Source organism: Monocercomonoides exilis (assembly GCF_001643675.1).
Source record: "Monocercomonoides exilis strain PA203 chromosome Unknown scaffold9-1957334, whole genome shotgun sequence".
In the NCBI taxonomy this organism is placed as follows: Eukaryota; Preaxostyla; order Oxymonadida; family Polymastigidae; genus Monocercomonoides; species Monocercomonoides exilis.
This window is the reverse complement of record NW_027150554.1, coordinates 1,245,317-1,261,393: the sequence shown is the minus strand read 5'-3', so window position 1 is coordinate 1,261,393 and position 16,077 is coordinate 1,245,317. Positions and strand designations below refer to the sequence as shown.

At 41.0% G+C, this 16,077-nt stretch overlaps 5 protein-coding genes across 5 annotated transcripts; all 5 read left to right on the top strand.

Annotated features, from left to right (window-relative positions):
• Window positions 1-3,937: 3,937 nt before the first annotated feature.
• MONOS_12623 (uncharacterized protein) lies at window positions 3,938-4,713 on the top strand (the record flags this gene model as incomplete). Its single annotated transcript, XM_067865258.1, has 2 exons — window positions 3,938-3,952; window positions 4,324-4,713. The coding sequence occupies 2 exons, from the start codon at window positions 3,938-3,940 to the stop codon at window positions 4,711-4,713; spliced, it is 405 nt and encodes a 134-aa protein (XP_067732540.1).
• A 1,013-nt stretch (window positions 4,714-5,726) lies between these two features.
• On the top strand, window positions 5,727-7,372 carry MONOS_12624 (uncharacterized protein; the record flags this gene model as incomplete). The annotated part of the gene is made up of 2 exons (XM_067865259.1): window positions 5,727-5,964; window positions 6,129-7,372. The coding sequence occupies 2 exons, from the start codon at window positions 5,727-5,729 to the stop codon at window positions 7,370-7,372; spliced, it is 1,482 nt and encodes a 493-aa protein (XP_067732539.1).
• A 52-nt stretch (window positions 7,373-7,424) lies between these two features.
• Window positions 7,425-9,005, top strand: MONOS_12625 (uncharacterized protein; the record flags this gene model as incomplete). The annotated part of the gene is made up of 1 exon (XM_067865260.1): window positions 7,425-9,005. One exon carries the CDS (start codon window positions 7,425-7,427, stop codon window positions 9,003-9,005), a length of 1,581 nt encoding a protein of 526 aa, XP_067732538.1.
• A 963-nt stretch (window positions 9,006-9,968) lies between these two features.
• MONOS_15985 (uncharacterized protein) lies at window positions 9,969-11,063 on the top strand (the record flags this gene model as incomplete). The annotated part of the gene is made up of 1 exon (XM_067868889.1): window positions 9,969-11,063. One exon carries the CDS (start codon window positions 9,969-9,971, stop codon window positions 11,061-11,063), a length of 1,095 nt encoding a protein of 364 aa, XP_067732537.1.
• A 2,393-nt stretch (window positions 11,064-13,456) lies between these two features.
• MONOS_15986 (uncharacterized protein) lies at window positions 13,457-14,110 on the top strand (the record flags this gene model as incomplete). The annotated part of the gene is made up of 2 exons (XM_067868890.1): window positions 13,457-13,771; window positions 13,967-14,110. 2 exons carry the CDS (start codon window positions 13,457-13,459, stop codon window positions 14,108-14,110), a joined length of 459 nt encoding a protein of 152 aa, XP_067732536.1.
• Window positions 14,111-16,077: the final 1,967 nt, after the last annotated feature.

Genomic DNA, 16,077 nt, shown 5'->3' with positions numbered 1-16,077 from the left:
ATGTCCCTATTTATTTCTTGGTTATTGTCCCGCTTATATATGTTTATATCGAGATTCATTAATAGAGAGAGTTGTGAGGGAATTCATTGATCTTTAAGTGAGGTTTTTGGAAGGGAGAGTTGTTGAGAGTGTGAAGTGATGTTTTATCATTGTGTCTGTCTTTTTTTTTTGTTGAATTTGATCTTTTTGAGTTTGGACAAGAGAAATATTAGAAAGTGTCGAGTTGATGGAAAACAAAAGAAAAACAGTCAAGTTTGTTTTTGCACCTAAAGCATTTGTATTCTTTTGTGTTTTGAATTGACTATGACACCATGTATTTGTTGATATTGTAATGCTTTTTATTATATCTTTTATTGTTCATACAAATTGATATTGAATTGACAAATGTGGATTGTTTTGCTGTCGATGTGGTAAAAATATTTTTTTTTGAAAGTGATGCAACAAAATAAGAAGCTTATATGTTGCTTTCTATATTTCAGATGATTAATACAATGAAGCGCTAATGTTATTTATGTGTTATTTTGTTAAATGATTGTTATCGAATTAGCAAAGAATTTATTTTTATGTTATTCTCATCACTGAATATTCATCAACCTTTGTTGTTACTCAACAATGAAGATATTGATATCAAAACAGTTATATATTGAATAGAACAATAATTATAAACATGTTCATTCAAAAACAAAATATTTTTTCGTGTTTAATTTTTCAAAGATATTTTTCTCATTTGAAATGAAAATTCAATGAAAAATAAAAAAATCATTTTTCACCTATATAAAAACAATAAAAAAATCAAAACAAATTTTGGATGACTTGTTTGCATTAATAAAGCAATAATATTCACAAATTAAATGAATAATATTCAAACAAATATCACATTTCCAAAATTAATGATCATAAAAAACCAAATTATTTGTGCATTTTGGTCAACATCGAAAGTCACTTTTTCTGAACTTTACAAGCTGAAAATATCATTTTATGCTGTTTTGAGCAAAAAAATAAAATGACAAAAACGCCCATGATCTTATTAATATAGTCAGGGACAAAACCCGGGACAAGGACAAAACCCGGGATATTCCATCAAGCTTTTTTTGACACAATTCATCTCTTTTATATGGAAAAATAAACTGATTATCGAGTTTTTCGTGTATTTAGGTGGATCGAACAAGCCAAATGAAAATATCTGAATTGAATTTGCAATTAAAATATCAGTTTAAAAAGATTGTCGCTTAAAAAGCAATAGAAAACAAAGCACTGTTTAATAACGTTGAATCATGTTGAAATATGAATTGAACAAATAATTTTCTTATCACGTGAGATATTTTTTTAACTGTAATTGAAGATAGATCCCCTTTCGCTCTCTGAAGTTAGTTTTCTTTTCCTTTTTTCACTGGGGAAAAGAATCTCTTCTTCTGATGTATCTCGTTGCTCTTTTCGATCCTCTGAATTATCAGATTGTTCTGTTGAAACATCATCGCGAATAATTGTTTTTATTCCATAATTTTCTTCGTTGACTTTTAAAACAGGTCCTGTTTCATTGGAGCTTTTTTCCTTAACATTAGATAATTCCTTCACCTCAGACATTGCACTATCCTGCTTTGTTACTGAGTTATTTTGCTGACTTTTCTTTTTTTTTTTTCGAACTGCATGGAAAAGCTTTCGAAAAAATTATCTCCTGTTATTAATTTCATGCTGATACTGCATGAAAGTGAAGAATTGTTTACCACTTTTTCTGCTATCGAAGAGGCTTCAATGTTCTGCGGGAGGCACTGATATACGGCAGAAGGGTCTAACGGGAAAATTCCGCATGCTTCAAATGACTTTTTCACAATTCTTGGAGAGAGAGAGTTATTAACCGCTTCTGATACTGCTGGAATTAATGATTTTCTGTAAGAAGAAATTGACGAATCAGAAGGAACCGAGAATGCTCTTTTTAGGCTGTTTTTGAAATGCGCGAATACAAACCTATCCAGCGGCTGAGTGAGATGTGTTGTATGTGATGGAAGAATCAATAAATGGATTAAATGATCTCTGCACAAAGATATCACTGGAAAACTTAGGCGAGAGGAATGCCCATCAAGTGTAATCAAAGCGTAGGAAGACTGTCTTTGAAGCTCAACTCTTTTCTCATTAATTTTTGGCAATAATATTTCTATCATAACCTTTTCAAAATCTCTTCTTATCATCCAGCCTGTCCCATTTGCCAAACAGTTAATTCGATGATACTTCAATTCCTTTAAATCCTCGGAAATTGTCTGAGAAGGCCATAGCATGATTGGATCAAGTGACGTCCCATCTGCAAAAATCGAAAAAAATAATGTAGCATTTTTCCTTCTCTGTGCTTCTGGTGAAAAAGCATGTTGAGATTCTTTTGTGACTTCTATTTCCTCGTCCGACTGCTTCATCAAGATGCCAGTTTCGTCCATATTGATAATTAAATCTGATGAATTATTATAATCATCAATAACATTTTTCAACGACGAAAACCAATTCCTCATATTTTCTATTGTGGAAGCTTGAAGGCGATGAAGATCTATAAAAGTTGGTTTAATTAATTTCAGTAATCCACTTTTCTTTATCAACCTGCGTGCCCATTTTTTGCTGATTTTCCTGACTACAGTCGTTTGTGTGCATTCCTTCTTTTTCTTCATCATCACATTTTCTTACTATAAAAAATGCACAATTAAAAATAAAAACAAACAAAAAGCAACACACGAATCTGATAATGTCTGAAACTGTCAATTTGTTAGTGGATGATATTTGTGCAATTGCACAATCTTCTATTTCTTCTATTTCTTCTTTATAAAATAGCCCTGTTCTACCAGCATGTTGAGGATCACGCCCTGCTTTTTTTGAAGCCATATGCCTGTAGATGGATGAATGGGATTTGATTATTGCTTTTCACAAATCTGAATGTTTGATTCCATCTTGTTTCAGAAAATGATCAATTTTTTCCGCTTTGAAAGGGAGCCTGTTAATCTCTGCTGAGGTCTTTATCTATGATAATTTATTGAAAGGGAGAGGCGATAATGTGTTTGCTTTTTTTATATGATTTGTGGAAGTTTGATCATTCTCCTTGATATAATTTTTTATTGAAGAGACCATTATTTTGACATGCATTCATCGGATGAAATCAAGAAAGTTAATCAAGAAATGTTTCATGATTTGGAATTGTTTTTAATAAACATTCTAAAAAAATATTCTAGACTGAAGTGTCCCGGGTTTTGTCCTTGTCCCGGGTTTTGTCCCCGACTATATATTTTTAAACTTTAAAAATTCTTGATCATAAGTTAACCAAATTATTTGTGCGTTTTTGGCAAAAGTGGAGAAGGACTTTCCAACACCAGATGGTTGTTTGATATCATTTTATGCTCTTTCGAGCAAAAAAAAAATGAAATGCTCACAACGCATGATCATGTCAATTTACAAAATATTTTTTTTGAAAAATAAAAAAAGATTATCAATTTATCGATATTGCTAACAATTGATGAATATTTGATTTGACCGTAAAAAAAATATATTGTTAGCTTGCAAAATATATAAGAAGTGTGCTTTTTTTCGTGTGTTCACTCCAATTATTCCATCATTTGAACAATTCATTTTCAGATTATCTCAATTTCTAATTTTGTTTGTTTTTTTATGAAAACAGTTCGGCATTTATCTTTTTTTTTTTTTTTTTTTTTTTTTGAAAAAAGGTGCGCATTATTTCAATGAGTTTAATGGAACACCTTTCTGAAAAAACTGCTTTTTCTTTGAGTGTTGTTTATTGTTCGAATGGCATTTCACACTCTTTGATTATCATCATCAACAACAACCAACCCCAAATTATCAACAAGGGAATCGCTTATAATTCTTCTGTAAATGCTTCTCCATCCAATCATCATTCATCAGGCTCGAAGGAGTTGGCCGATTCAAAAAATTCACTGAACCAAAAACAATGCCAAGTTTCACAGTTTATGTGAAACACAAAACATCCACAAGATCATAAAGAAGTTTCTCGAGATCACATACGAAAAAGAGAAGATCATACAAGCGTGATCATGCAAATTCAAGTGAAGCTCGCCAGAACACCAAAATCAACTGGATCTGATAGAATTCAAAGAGCAGTGAAATTATATTGTTCTTCATCTGTTTCATTGTCTTTTTCCTCCTCCTCCTCTAATTCTTTTTCGTTATCGTTTTTGTCATCTTTGATATTTTTCTCTTCATCAAAGTGGGATTAGATGTGTAAGCCGTTTCCGCTGTTGGAAAAGGACATGTATTACAAGCACAGCTTTATCGCAACTTTCTTTTCACAATTTTTTTATTCCAACATTTTTTAAGGGAGCATACTCAAAAACAGCAGAGGCTAGAGGCATATCTGCATACGACAAGAGGCTCAATCCAAAGAGAAAAGCGTCAAAGGAAATTTTACTGGAAGGGCAGCTGCTGGAGACTGTGTGCTTCTTGCAAAGCGAAATAAAGCGCGCTGATTTTTCTCAATCAGAAAAGGAAAAAGCAGAATTCGAAAGACAAACTGTGTATTTTGCACTCAAATCAAGTTTATGTTCATACGCGATTTCTGATCGGGTCGACAATTTCTACGATCACGAAAGAGTGTTCATGAGCCCATATGACGAAATGACTGCGATGAAACGTTCTGTTTCAAATGAGCCTTGCCTGACTGACACGGAGCCCTCTATCATTTCTTCAGAGATCCGCAAAAGAATTTGAATAAGTTGTTGATTCGAAAAGAGAAGCGTTGAGACAACAGTCCGCAAGCTCATTGCAGAATCAACTCAATCTGCAAGACGTTGAGTTGACTGTGCCGTTTGCATGGCATGAAAGCCCTGAGCAGCTCGATGAGTTACTCGCTCAAACAACGGAAGAGAATGCTACAACATTATATGCGTTGCCTTTTGCATCGTTATTTTCGCAGCATCCACTATTTTCTCAAAGTCCGGTTCTGCCTACTCCTTCTCCTTCTATTCCTCCTCACTGCAGCAGCGCTTATCTCCTCTCTCTGTCTTCTTATCGATGTTGATCACGCTTCTCTACCACTCTTCAAAGCAGCACTAGCTGGAAGCCTGGAGTGCACTTAAAAAGAGTTTGCCACACGCGCTGAAAAAAAACGAGCAATGTTCGACTGCTCTTGTCTTCTGCATGAATATCCTTTATCCGCTTTTTGTTCATTCGTCTGGGCAGTTTTTATAGAAGAAAAAGATATGGCCGGAGCTTCTGAGATATACGTGAAGCTCTGAGTTCTTACTGAGATGTGTGTGAAACAGCTTGAGCGCCTCCAGTTCCCCAACAACGAGCACGAATTTGAAGGCTGGCTGGATATTGTTACTGTTCGATGATATTCATCATCTTTCTCTTCATCTTCTTCTTCATCTTTTTCCTGAAACACCTTGAAGAATCAACTGTGGTTGTGTGAGAATCGAACATTTCCCTTGAGAAATCTTTTGAAATTCTTCCTCATGCTGTTCAAGTTATTCTGACAACTGCTGCTAAATCTTATTAAAATAGGAGATATGAGAATAATTCAGTTAACGACAGTTGCTGTGGTACTGTGCGAAACAGCAACGTGGGAGACGATGCAAACGTGTGAAATGATCTGGTCGTTGTTAGGCGATTCAGAAGGAAGGAAAAGAGTGGAAGAAGACAATCTGTTAATCACAAAGGATTCACAATTGGAGATGGGGCGCGATTGTTGATGTGGGTTGGAGGTTAAGGAGAAGAATGAAATGGAAAAAGATGCGAAAAATGTGAAGAGTGAGAAAGAGACTTCAGAAGGAGGAATGGATGAAGTCAATAGCAGAATGAATAAAGAAAAAGAGGAGGCTGAAGTTGACGTTGTTGATGGATTTGATTATGACATAGGAATGGAGAATAACGAGATTGAGAATGAGAGAGAAGGAGAGATGAATGTTGAAAGTGGAAAAGTGGAAAAGAAAGGAAAAGAATTGAAAGAAAGAGACCAAAGTTTTTTTCATCAAAAGGATAGATGAAATGATTCGCAATAGAGCGAATATACGAACGCAAGGAGCAGGTTTGCTCCTCAATAATGAGTTTGATCTTAAATTATGGGTGGTTTAAGATCAAACTTCGCAAACAAATAAACCTTTGTTACACACCATTGTCCGCAGTAATAATGACTCAGGATCCTGTTAGAATGGAAACCAGTAACAGCGAGGACAGAGGATTTGATCTTGCAATTAGACTTTCAAGAGTAGAAAATTTGATTGAGGAAATGGCGAGAAGTCGAGCAGTTCCGAGCCGCTCGGGAGCAGTAGGAATATTACCAGTGAGAAAGACGAAGAGGGAACGACCAAGAGGAAGATCTCTATCGGGATCAAGCGAATCTGAGTCCGAATCTGATGACACAGAGATGATCGCAAAGAAGAGACACAGACAGCGATTGAGGGGCAGTCGCGGACGTAAGCAGATGAAGAAATGGGACGATGTAGAAACCAGCGAGAGCGATTCCGAAAACACAGAAAAGCGGGAAGAAGAGCAAGATAGATCCGAAGATTTCTTGGGAATTTTCCCAGACGAATGGTTAACGCCTAGGAGACAAGCAGGAGAACTGAAGAGATTCATGGACTTTTGCAAAGCCGGATCTATCAGAATAAATGATGATATCCTGAACACCTTTATCCCGGAGACGGAGAAGAACTTTTTCACTAGACACACTGACATGAGTTGGAACGCCCTAGCAGTGACGGGGGTCACTGCGGAGGGAAGAAAAGATTCCCCAGAAGCCGCCCGGGTTATCGAGCTGTTTCAGCCCGCCCTGGAATCGGGGTTTGAAGCCGCGAAGGCGATTGCAGCCCTCACTACAAGAGAATTGAAAAAGACACGCCTAGAGGAAGAAGAGAAAGAGCGACTAAGGGGGCTCTTTTGCGCGTACGCCCTAATAGCAGACTGTATTAGCCGCATAAACTTGCTGAAAGTTATCCCTCAGTCAAGCTGGGAGAACGTGAAGTGTTTTCTGGACGGGGGAATGTCCAAGGACATCCCAGAGAGTTTCAGGAGACTGGTGGATAGCACCAGCTTTTTTCGTCCAGGGGGGGATGCTCCAGGATATGGAGCATCCCCCGCTTCTCCCACAACCTTCGGCCCCGCCCCAGTCAGGGGCGGGCGCTCAGGGAGGTACAGCACAGGCAGGAACGCTCAAGGTTTTGCCTACAGACAATTCCAGAAGCAAGGTTTCGAAGGAAGCTTCTCAAATTTCAAACAAAGAAGGAGGTCAACACAAACTCGACCACAACAGGCCCCAGCAACAGCTGGGAGAGCCCCCTCGTTCACAGTCCCCCTTCCTCCAGCCCCCCCGAGGACACAGGGAGAATCAGCAGCAGGAACAGCTTCTGGAACGAGCCAGTGGGCGTAGAAGAGAGAGCCGCGCTTCGCCGCGAGACAGAGAGAGAAGAGAGAGCCGCGCTATGCCGCGAGACAGAGAGAGAAGAGAGAGCCGCGCTTCGCCGCGAGACAGGGACGGACATGATGCTGTCAGAGCTCAAGGGAATGACAGTACTACGGGAGATCCCAATCGATCGACAGACAATCACAGGGGAGAAACCCGTGGAAGTCTGCGAGAACAACGAAGAGGCGCTGAGCCCTTCCGACCGAAAGAAGAGGATAGAGATAGAAAGCTCGATAGATTGCGAGATGGGAACAGGGAGAGTAAACACAGAGGAAGACTCCGTACATCCCCACGGGACAGTACAGATGAACGATCAGGAAACCGAGAGGGAGGTAGTGAAGAGAGCCTTGAGAGCTTCTGGGACTGTTATCGAGTCCCTAATTGGGAGCGTCCTGGAGGAGAGCTGGAAGATAGCTACTGCAGATACTCTCGAAGGGAAAGAGACCGCACAGATACAGACTGGTCAAAGGACACCAGAAGTGGGGAGTTGCGTAGCAGTGGGACCACCGAAGGAGCCACTTCCTGGGAGACTGGTGAACAGGCTGAACGAGTGGAGGAAGATTGGGGGAGACAAATTAGTGAGCCGTGGTATAAAAGCACGATGGATGAGTCCCCAATCCCCAATCTCACTCGAGGAGAGAAAACACAGACAAGAATTTCGGGGAACAACAGAGATGACAAACAATTATTTATCCCTCTTAGAGGAGGAAGTGAAAGAAGGAGTGGTGAAACCCATACAGGAGTCGGAGGTGAAGTGGTTCAACCCGACATTTATGGTCCGGAAGAAGAACGGAAAGTGGAGAAAGATCCTGGATTGCAGAATTTTAAACGAGGAAGTGCTAGGGAAACACTTCAAGATGGATTCCCAGGAGACAGTTGTGGAACTCCTGGAGGAGAACGATTGGATGACCACGCTCGACATATCGAGTGCTTATCAACATGTCAAAGTGGACGAGCAGTTCAGTCCCTTTCTGTGCTTCAGCTTCCAAAAGCAATGCTACACTTACGTGGGGATGCCATTTGGAGCAAAGGACGCGCCCAGAGTATTCACAAAGATAATGAGACGGGCGGCGTCATATATCAGAGAAAAGTGGAAAGTGAAGTTAGTAATATATCTGTACGATATTCTCCTCATGCACTCAGACAGGGATGCATTGAGATCGATCTCACAGGAGATAGCCCAGTTCCTGAGAAATCTGGGCTGGATACTGTCGGAGGAGAAGCTGAAGCTAGAACCCGCAAGGAGCGTGGAGTTTTTGGGATGGAGTTGGAATTCAGAGAAGATGGAAGTGACGCTCCAAGAGAGGAAGAGAGTGCTGCTCCGGGAGGATGTGCGAAAGTGGATAGCACATGCAAAGAAGAGGAGGAGACAAAAGACGAGGGACTTAGCAGCACTCCTCGGGAGGCTGAATTTTGTGAGGTTACAACACCCACCAGCGAGCTTGTGGATGAAGCGCATGCAACACGTGCTGAGGCAGGCAATAGCCCGCGGGAGCTGGAAGGGAACGGTGATAGTCATACCAATGATGTTAGGAGAGTTGACACATTGGAAGAAGATCCTGCTAGAGAACAGACCGAGTTATCAAAGGAAGAGAACTAGGCCAGCAGTACAAACAACGGATGCGTCAGAGCTGGGATGAGTTGCAGTATTAACAATACCGACAGAAAACAGAAAGGAGAAGATATATATCCACGGAAGTTGGACCCCCCAGGAGAGTGCGTTAGCGATAAACGAAAAGGAGTCCAGAGCAGTGTTGAGGAGATTACAGAGAAAGGGAGCGTGGATGCAACAGCAGAAGATAGATCATATTCGTCTGAAGACAGACAACATGTCCACGAGATGGACAATCCAGAAGAAAAGGGGAGCGCCATCGCTCATCCCAACACTGAGAGCATTGGAGAAGAAGCTGAACAGCCTGGACTTAACAATACAGACGGAACATCTCCCGGGAGAGCAGAACACGGAAGCAGATGCACTCAGCCGGATGGCGAAGAAGCCGGACTACGCACTGAAGGGGGAGAAAGTCGCAGAGATATTACAGTCAATCGCACCGAGAACACAAGATACAATTTCAGAACAGATTGCGCCGGTGCCCTGCGGAAGTACTTGGAGACTATCCTCCATGAGAAGGAAGAGAGAGGAAGGAACACCAGAAGACGACATAGTGCTAGTCCACCCGTTCCTGAGAAACATTGGGCGAGTGATGAAAGAGAAGATGAACGAAGCTCAGAGGAATCTGACGATTCTGATTCTGCCAGCCTGGCGGGGGCAGACCTGGACCCCGCTACTGCAGCCTGGGCATTTGACAAAGACCCTGGGGACCTTTCAGGAGTGCATGACACCGGGAACGAAGATGAGAAGGGAAGGCTGGAAATTACCCCCAGGAGAGGTAATAAGCGTTATACTGGAGAAGAGAATATTCAGGGGAGAAACCTCTTCTTAACATGGGGAGAACACGTGGGAGCAAAAGACATAGCAGCAGCAATACTTAGAAATCAGAAGAGTGAGAGAGATACGTGGAGAGCCCTGCGAAGATTCAAGCAATTTCTAGATAGAGAGAGCATGGATGACACTGACCCCCTCACAACGAAAGATGCTAAATGGATTATGGCAGAGTTCATCGAAACACTTTCGAATACAAACCTCTCAAGTGGAGTGATAAATCAGACAGTACGGAAGGTGCTGGATTCTATTAACCTCTTCAGAGAGACTAAGGTTGACGTGAAAGACATAGAGACATTTCTAAAGACCTATGTGGGGGAGAAACCAAGAAGAGGCAAACGATACAAATCGATGTGGGACTTGACAATCATCACGAAATGGGCAGAAGCCACTCACGATATGAAAGACCCACAGACCCTCCAAAGGAGAGCTCTCATCCTGACTATGATCTTTGGAGCTCTAAGGCCAGCAGAGCTGGAGAGGATGAGAAGTGATACAACGATATTTAAAGAGAATCTAGTCCAGACACAAGTACAAACAAAGACATCAGGGGGAGAGACTGTTAAGGTTATTATAAATAAGCATCCAAACCCACGTATCGATGCGGTTGTAGCGCTCCAACGCTGGATGGATTATATAAAGACAACCTTTAGAGACGAACATGTGTGGTTCGATCTCAGGGGGAGGCAACCTGCAAACTTGCAGAGGATCAAAGAAGAATTAGTGGCTGTCCTGAGAGAGAACGGAATACCCGACACATTTACCGCGTACTCGATAAGACACGCTGTGATAACACACTTAGCAAGACAACAAGATGCAGATTGGAAAGCAATCAATGCGTACGCGAGATGGGCGCCAGGCTCTAGAGTAGCCCAGGAGTATTACACCGTGTTACCAGTTCAGAACACGAGATGGATCCTGGATACAATCGGTGGCCCAGTACCCCTGGCAGAGAAGGGAGGAAAGTCGGAGAAGGACAGCAAAGGAGAAGAAATTTCAAATGAGAATACAGAATCTGAAACAAAGGAGTATCCTGAAGAAACATCACAATCTGGGGGAGAAGCGGAGACGAGCAAGAGAAAGAATTCGAAGAGACGAGGGTCGACTCGAGAGAAGAGTTCGCATCATGAGGACGATATAACACAACCCACCAGGGGTGATGAGACACCCTCCATAATTCCCCGCAACATTATGGAGCTTACGGAGGGTAGATAAACTGCCTTGCAGAAGAAGCTCGAAACCGATCGGGGGAAACGCGGAGAGAGAAGCATAGGACAAATTATTATGCCCGCTCAAGTACAGAAGACTCGATCGAGAACCCCCCGAAAACAGCGCAGGAGGGGGAGGGAGTAGGGATTGAGGTCGCACCTTCATCCGCAGTCCCTCTGGTCATCCGCCGCACGACAAGGTGCTAGGCATGAGGGTTTAAGATCAGAGGAGAGAGGAGAACGAGGGACTTCAAAACTCATTATTGAGGAGCAAACCTGCTCCTTGCGTTCGTATATTCGCTCTATTGCGAATTGATAGAACGCAGTGAGCAGGATTTGCTCCGAAATAAAACTAACGCGGATGGAGAGACTCAGAGCGGCTGGGTGCGTAAGAGAGAAACATATTTGGAGGAATATGACGAGAAAAAGGGCGAGATATAAAAGGATAGAGGAAAAGATCAACCGCCCGAAGATATTAATGCGCACCTAGAACCTTTTTTGAGAAACGTGGAAATAAATAAAAAGTTCAAGCATGATCCTACTCCTTTACAAGACTATTATTGTTTTTACAGAGAAGAATTGAATATTTAATATGTAGTGTGTGATGATTGGGGTTGCTCTGCTGATGCAGCAGAAGAGTGGGAGGCAGAGCATAATACACGCAGTTTTCTTTTCCACGCCTCGCGAAAGCGAGAGTGGTTTTTCTTTCTGCTCCGTTTTTAATTTTCGCCTCACCGGATCCCTGCACAGCCTGCAGGAGGGAGCTCCGAGGGGTATGCCCCCTGCCCTCTGGTCTTCGAGACCATGGCAAAAGGCGAAGTCGGTGGTGAAGTGAAGCGGACAATGCATTATTTTATTTTATTATTATTAAATTTTAATTCTATTGTTTTGTTTTTTCATCTCGCCCTTTTTTCCACGTCATTTGGGAGGGCGAAGTTTTTCACTCAAACCACCCATAATTTAAGATCAAACTCATTATTTCGGAGCAAATCCTGCTCACTGCGTTCTATCAAATAAAAGAAGAAAAGGAAGAAGAAGAAGAAGAAAGCACAAACCCACTTTAATAAGCCACAAAGATCTGATGCAGATTCTCAGTGCGTTGATTAAAAATCACATGGATGAAACAACTCAGTCGCTGAACAATAAGAAAAAGCCATATTTTACAGCTTTTTTGTGCATTTTCAGCAAGAATTTATAAACCAAGCACATCTCAAGTGAAAAAAGGTTGTTCTTCTGGTTTTGTGAAGCTGTTGGATGAACATTTATCCAGAACTGTGAACGCAGTCACGGAAGAAAAAGAAGAGAAGGAAGAGGAAGTTGGAAATGGTAATTAAAATTAGATGAGGGACGTCAAAGGCGTGGGAGAGAATGGAAGTTGCGTGATGTGCAGTACAAGAAGCGCTGATTTTTTATTGTTTATGTTTTTGATGGGAAAGAATTTGGTTCGACCTTCTCTTTTTCTGTGCGACAATATGAGAGTTCCTCATCATCATCTTCTTCTTATTCCTCCTCTTCTTGCTTTTCACAATCTTTCTCTTCTTCTCCTTCTTTTCCCCTTCTCATCTTCATTCTTCGTCCTTCCTCTTCTTCTTTTTCTTCTTTTTCTTCTTCTCCCCCAACCCCACTGACGATAAGCCATCAACTCCACCTCCCTGTATCTGGCGCGCTTTGAACATTTCAACAGTTGCCACTTCTCCTCTGGACATGCACCATCGCACAGCGCTGGCTGAATTGTGTTATCACTTTGGCCTCTGCTGCTCTGCTCCGTAGGATGCAGACGATGCAAAGGATACCTTAAGAGAAATGAAGATCTCATCTAAACCTCTGCCACCTGAGAAGAAATTGTTAACTTCTTCTGATTCTGTGTCTTCTTTGGAATTTGCTTCAGGATTTCGGTAACCCTCCGCTCCTTCTTTCTCTTATTCCTCGTCCTCTTCCCGCTTTGAAATCGTTGTTTTCTGCTTATTGTGTTCCATTCATCATCATCTTCTTCTTCCCATCCTCCTCCTTTTTCTTTATTCTCATCATCATCACCATCGCAGTCAATGCATTCTGTAGCTTCGCTGAATGTGGATTAGAACTGTTTTCCTCTTCCCCAGAGGCGTATTCCGCTCTGCTTCAGCACTTCATACGGCTTCCGCGCTCCGGCTGTGTTGAACGAAGTTAATGGGCATCGCATGAGGAATAGCAGCAGGATGGAAAAGGAGTGGTAAGGAACATCGCATTCATCCGCTCGCTTTATGATACCACCAAGGAGTGAACAGAGAAAAGTTCAAGTTCAAATGGAAGAGGCAAAGAAGGTGGATTTCAGAATCAAGTTAAGAGTGGAGACGAGGAAAGGGAATCACGGGAAGAACAGAAGCGAAGAAAAAGACGAAGGAGAAAGACGAATTTTGCACAATGCAAGTTGGCACTTTCGACACAAGACTTCCACAGGCATCAACAGAAAAGAGGAGGGACATGGGAATTAAAGGACGAGGTGATATTGAAGATGAACAGCAGCAGACATTTTACTCTTTCGACAACACACTGTCTTCTGTTAAGTTGTTCATTGAAATCATCACAGCCTCCTCAACATTTGCTACTCCTTCTTTAATTGTTCCCACACACACACAATTGTCAGCCCCTTCTGTTCTTGTTGGAACTCCGGTGAAGTCACCAACTCCTTCATTTTCTGCAACAGACTCTTATTTGCTCTTACTGAAGTCGCTCGAAGTAAAGAACATTTCTAACTCTTCTTTTTCTCTTTTTGCACTAATATTTTCATTCTTGCAGCGTTTGTTAAGTTCGGTTCTTGGGAAGAAGATATTTTGCAATTTGAAAATGCTTGGAAGCAGGAACATATGAACCAGGGGGAATGCTTTTTGAGTGACAGTGAATGGCGTTGAACAACGGTGTATATGTTACAAGCGGATTCATGAAAGCGATGTTGAGTCCACCGGCATCGGAGCAGACGAAGTTGCCGTGGGAGAAGTGGTAATTCCAAACGGCATGGCTGTTGTTGGCGAACTCACTGTATTTGGCATGTGCACAACTGCTGATCTTGGAGAGTAAGATGTGAGTGAAGAAGGAATTCATCATTCAAAAGGAGCTTCATGACAAATTTGACATAGAATAAGAAGAAAGGGGCTGTCTGCTTTTATGGAGAGATCTGTTGCGAGAGATTTTCAACAGAGTTGCCAAATCCAATTTCAATCACGTACAAGGCTGTGAAGGACTGAAGGAGGAGAAAATGAAATAAGAGAGAAAAGATCGTACTAAAAGAAGTGGATGTGCTATTCTGAGAGAGAAAAGAATTAGGAAGATGAACGGAGGAATTCATCGAAAAGGCAAAAGACTTAGAAGTTGATTGAAGCAAAGGAGGAGTGGAAAGAGGAGTGGAATGAGATGAGGATGCAGCTGTTGCAAAATGCAATATCAACGAGCGGGAAAATGCAAAGTGAACAAAAACACGATTGTTTGAGTAAGACCAAATTCGAATGTTGGAAAGGCAATTCTGGAGGAAGATATAAATTAAGGTTGCGGAGAAGGAGAAATAGAGGCCAAGCGGGGAGTAGCATAGCTTGGCAGAGGAGCCTGCGTCTTTGCAGAGGAATATCCTGTGGGTGCGGAAGAAAAGAAATGAAGGGCAAAATGTTAAAGTCGTGATCGGGATCGGTGTGAGAGGAATCAGAGCTTTGGATGGATGTGCTCGCAGCAAGAGAAGGTTGTGTGAACTCGATGGAAAAGAGGGACTCGTTGATCTGTTCGGGGATTGAGGAGCACTGGAGAAAGAGGTCCTTTCCTCGATAGGCGTTTCTGAGGGCGAAGCAGTATTTGAGGATGCATGCGAGCAAGCGCAATGATGACTTCTCGCAGTGGAGACACACAATCGCGGCTCTTCGCTCGGCCGACTCTTTGCTCACACAGCTGGTGTTCATACGCATCCCGGCAGTGCAGTCGGTTGAACATTTCCTCTCAGAACACACCAGAGCCTGCCCTTTGCATTAGAGCGTAATGTGGCCTTGTTTGCAGTTTCCCGTCTAAATTCTGTTCTGGGTTCCGGTACAGGTTAGCTCAAAGCAGTTGAGTCGGTCAGAGCAGACGGGAAAACTGCCATAAGTGAAGAATCATCGAACAAAGTGAAAGTGAATTGTAGGGATACAAGATCTGCAAAAGTGGATTCAGTTGCGATGTGGAGACGCATGCCAGGCAATGAGACAACACAGATGGAGTTGAATAAATGAGCATACCCACTTCTTTATTATCAATCATCTCAGACGAAAGGAATGTTTGTAGAGTCTGCATGAAAAATGAACAGCCCTCTTAAAGAAGGACTCAGCTTTCAAGCAAGGCTATGCCTGAGAGGAGGATGAAGGAGAATAAAAGAGAATTGCTTTTAAGAAAAACATTTTTAAGTGGAAAAAACAGAAATTTTCGTATTTCTTCTCATTTTTTAAATATTTTCTTAGTTATTTTTTTAACTTTGATCAATTTATTTAGATAACTTCTCCAAAGAATTAATTGTTTCTTAATTATAATTCATTATAAATTGTTGTTTATCCGATAAATGTTTTGTATAACTATCATATTTTTGTTTTTGTGTTTATGCTAATTGTTTGTTTTCAACATATTTATTTGGATCTTCAACATCAATTTTGAAATTTCTTTTCAATAACATCATTTAACAATTCTTTTTTTAAAAAAAATTAATTTATTGAGTTTTGAAACAATCATTATCATGCTTTTAAAGCAAGATAACTTATGTTTTATAATGTTTTTCAAATTTTCGAAAATATTTGAAGAAATTATATCAATTTCTCAAAATATGAAATAAAAACAATTTGAAACAAATTAAAATCAACAAATAAATTATCATAATAATATATTGAACTATATTTTCGTATAATTTTACAAAAATATTTTCTATTTTACCCCTCCCTTAACGAAAAAATTTTTTGATCAAACGTCGGAATTTTTTATGATATCAAAAAAAATCACCCATATTTCAAATATTGTCATTTAAGACTAGACCTTTTTCA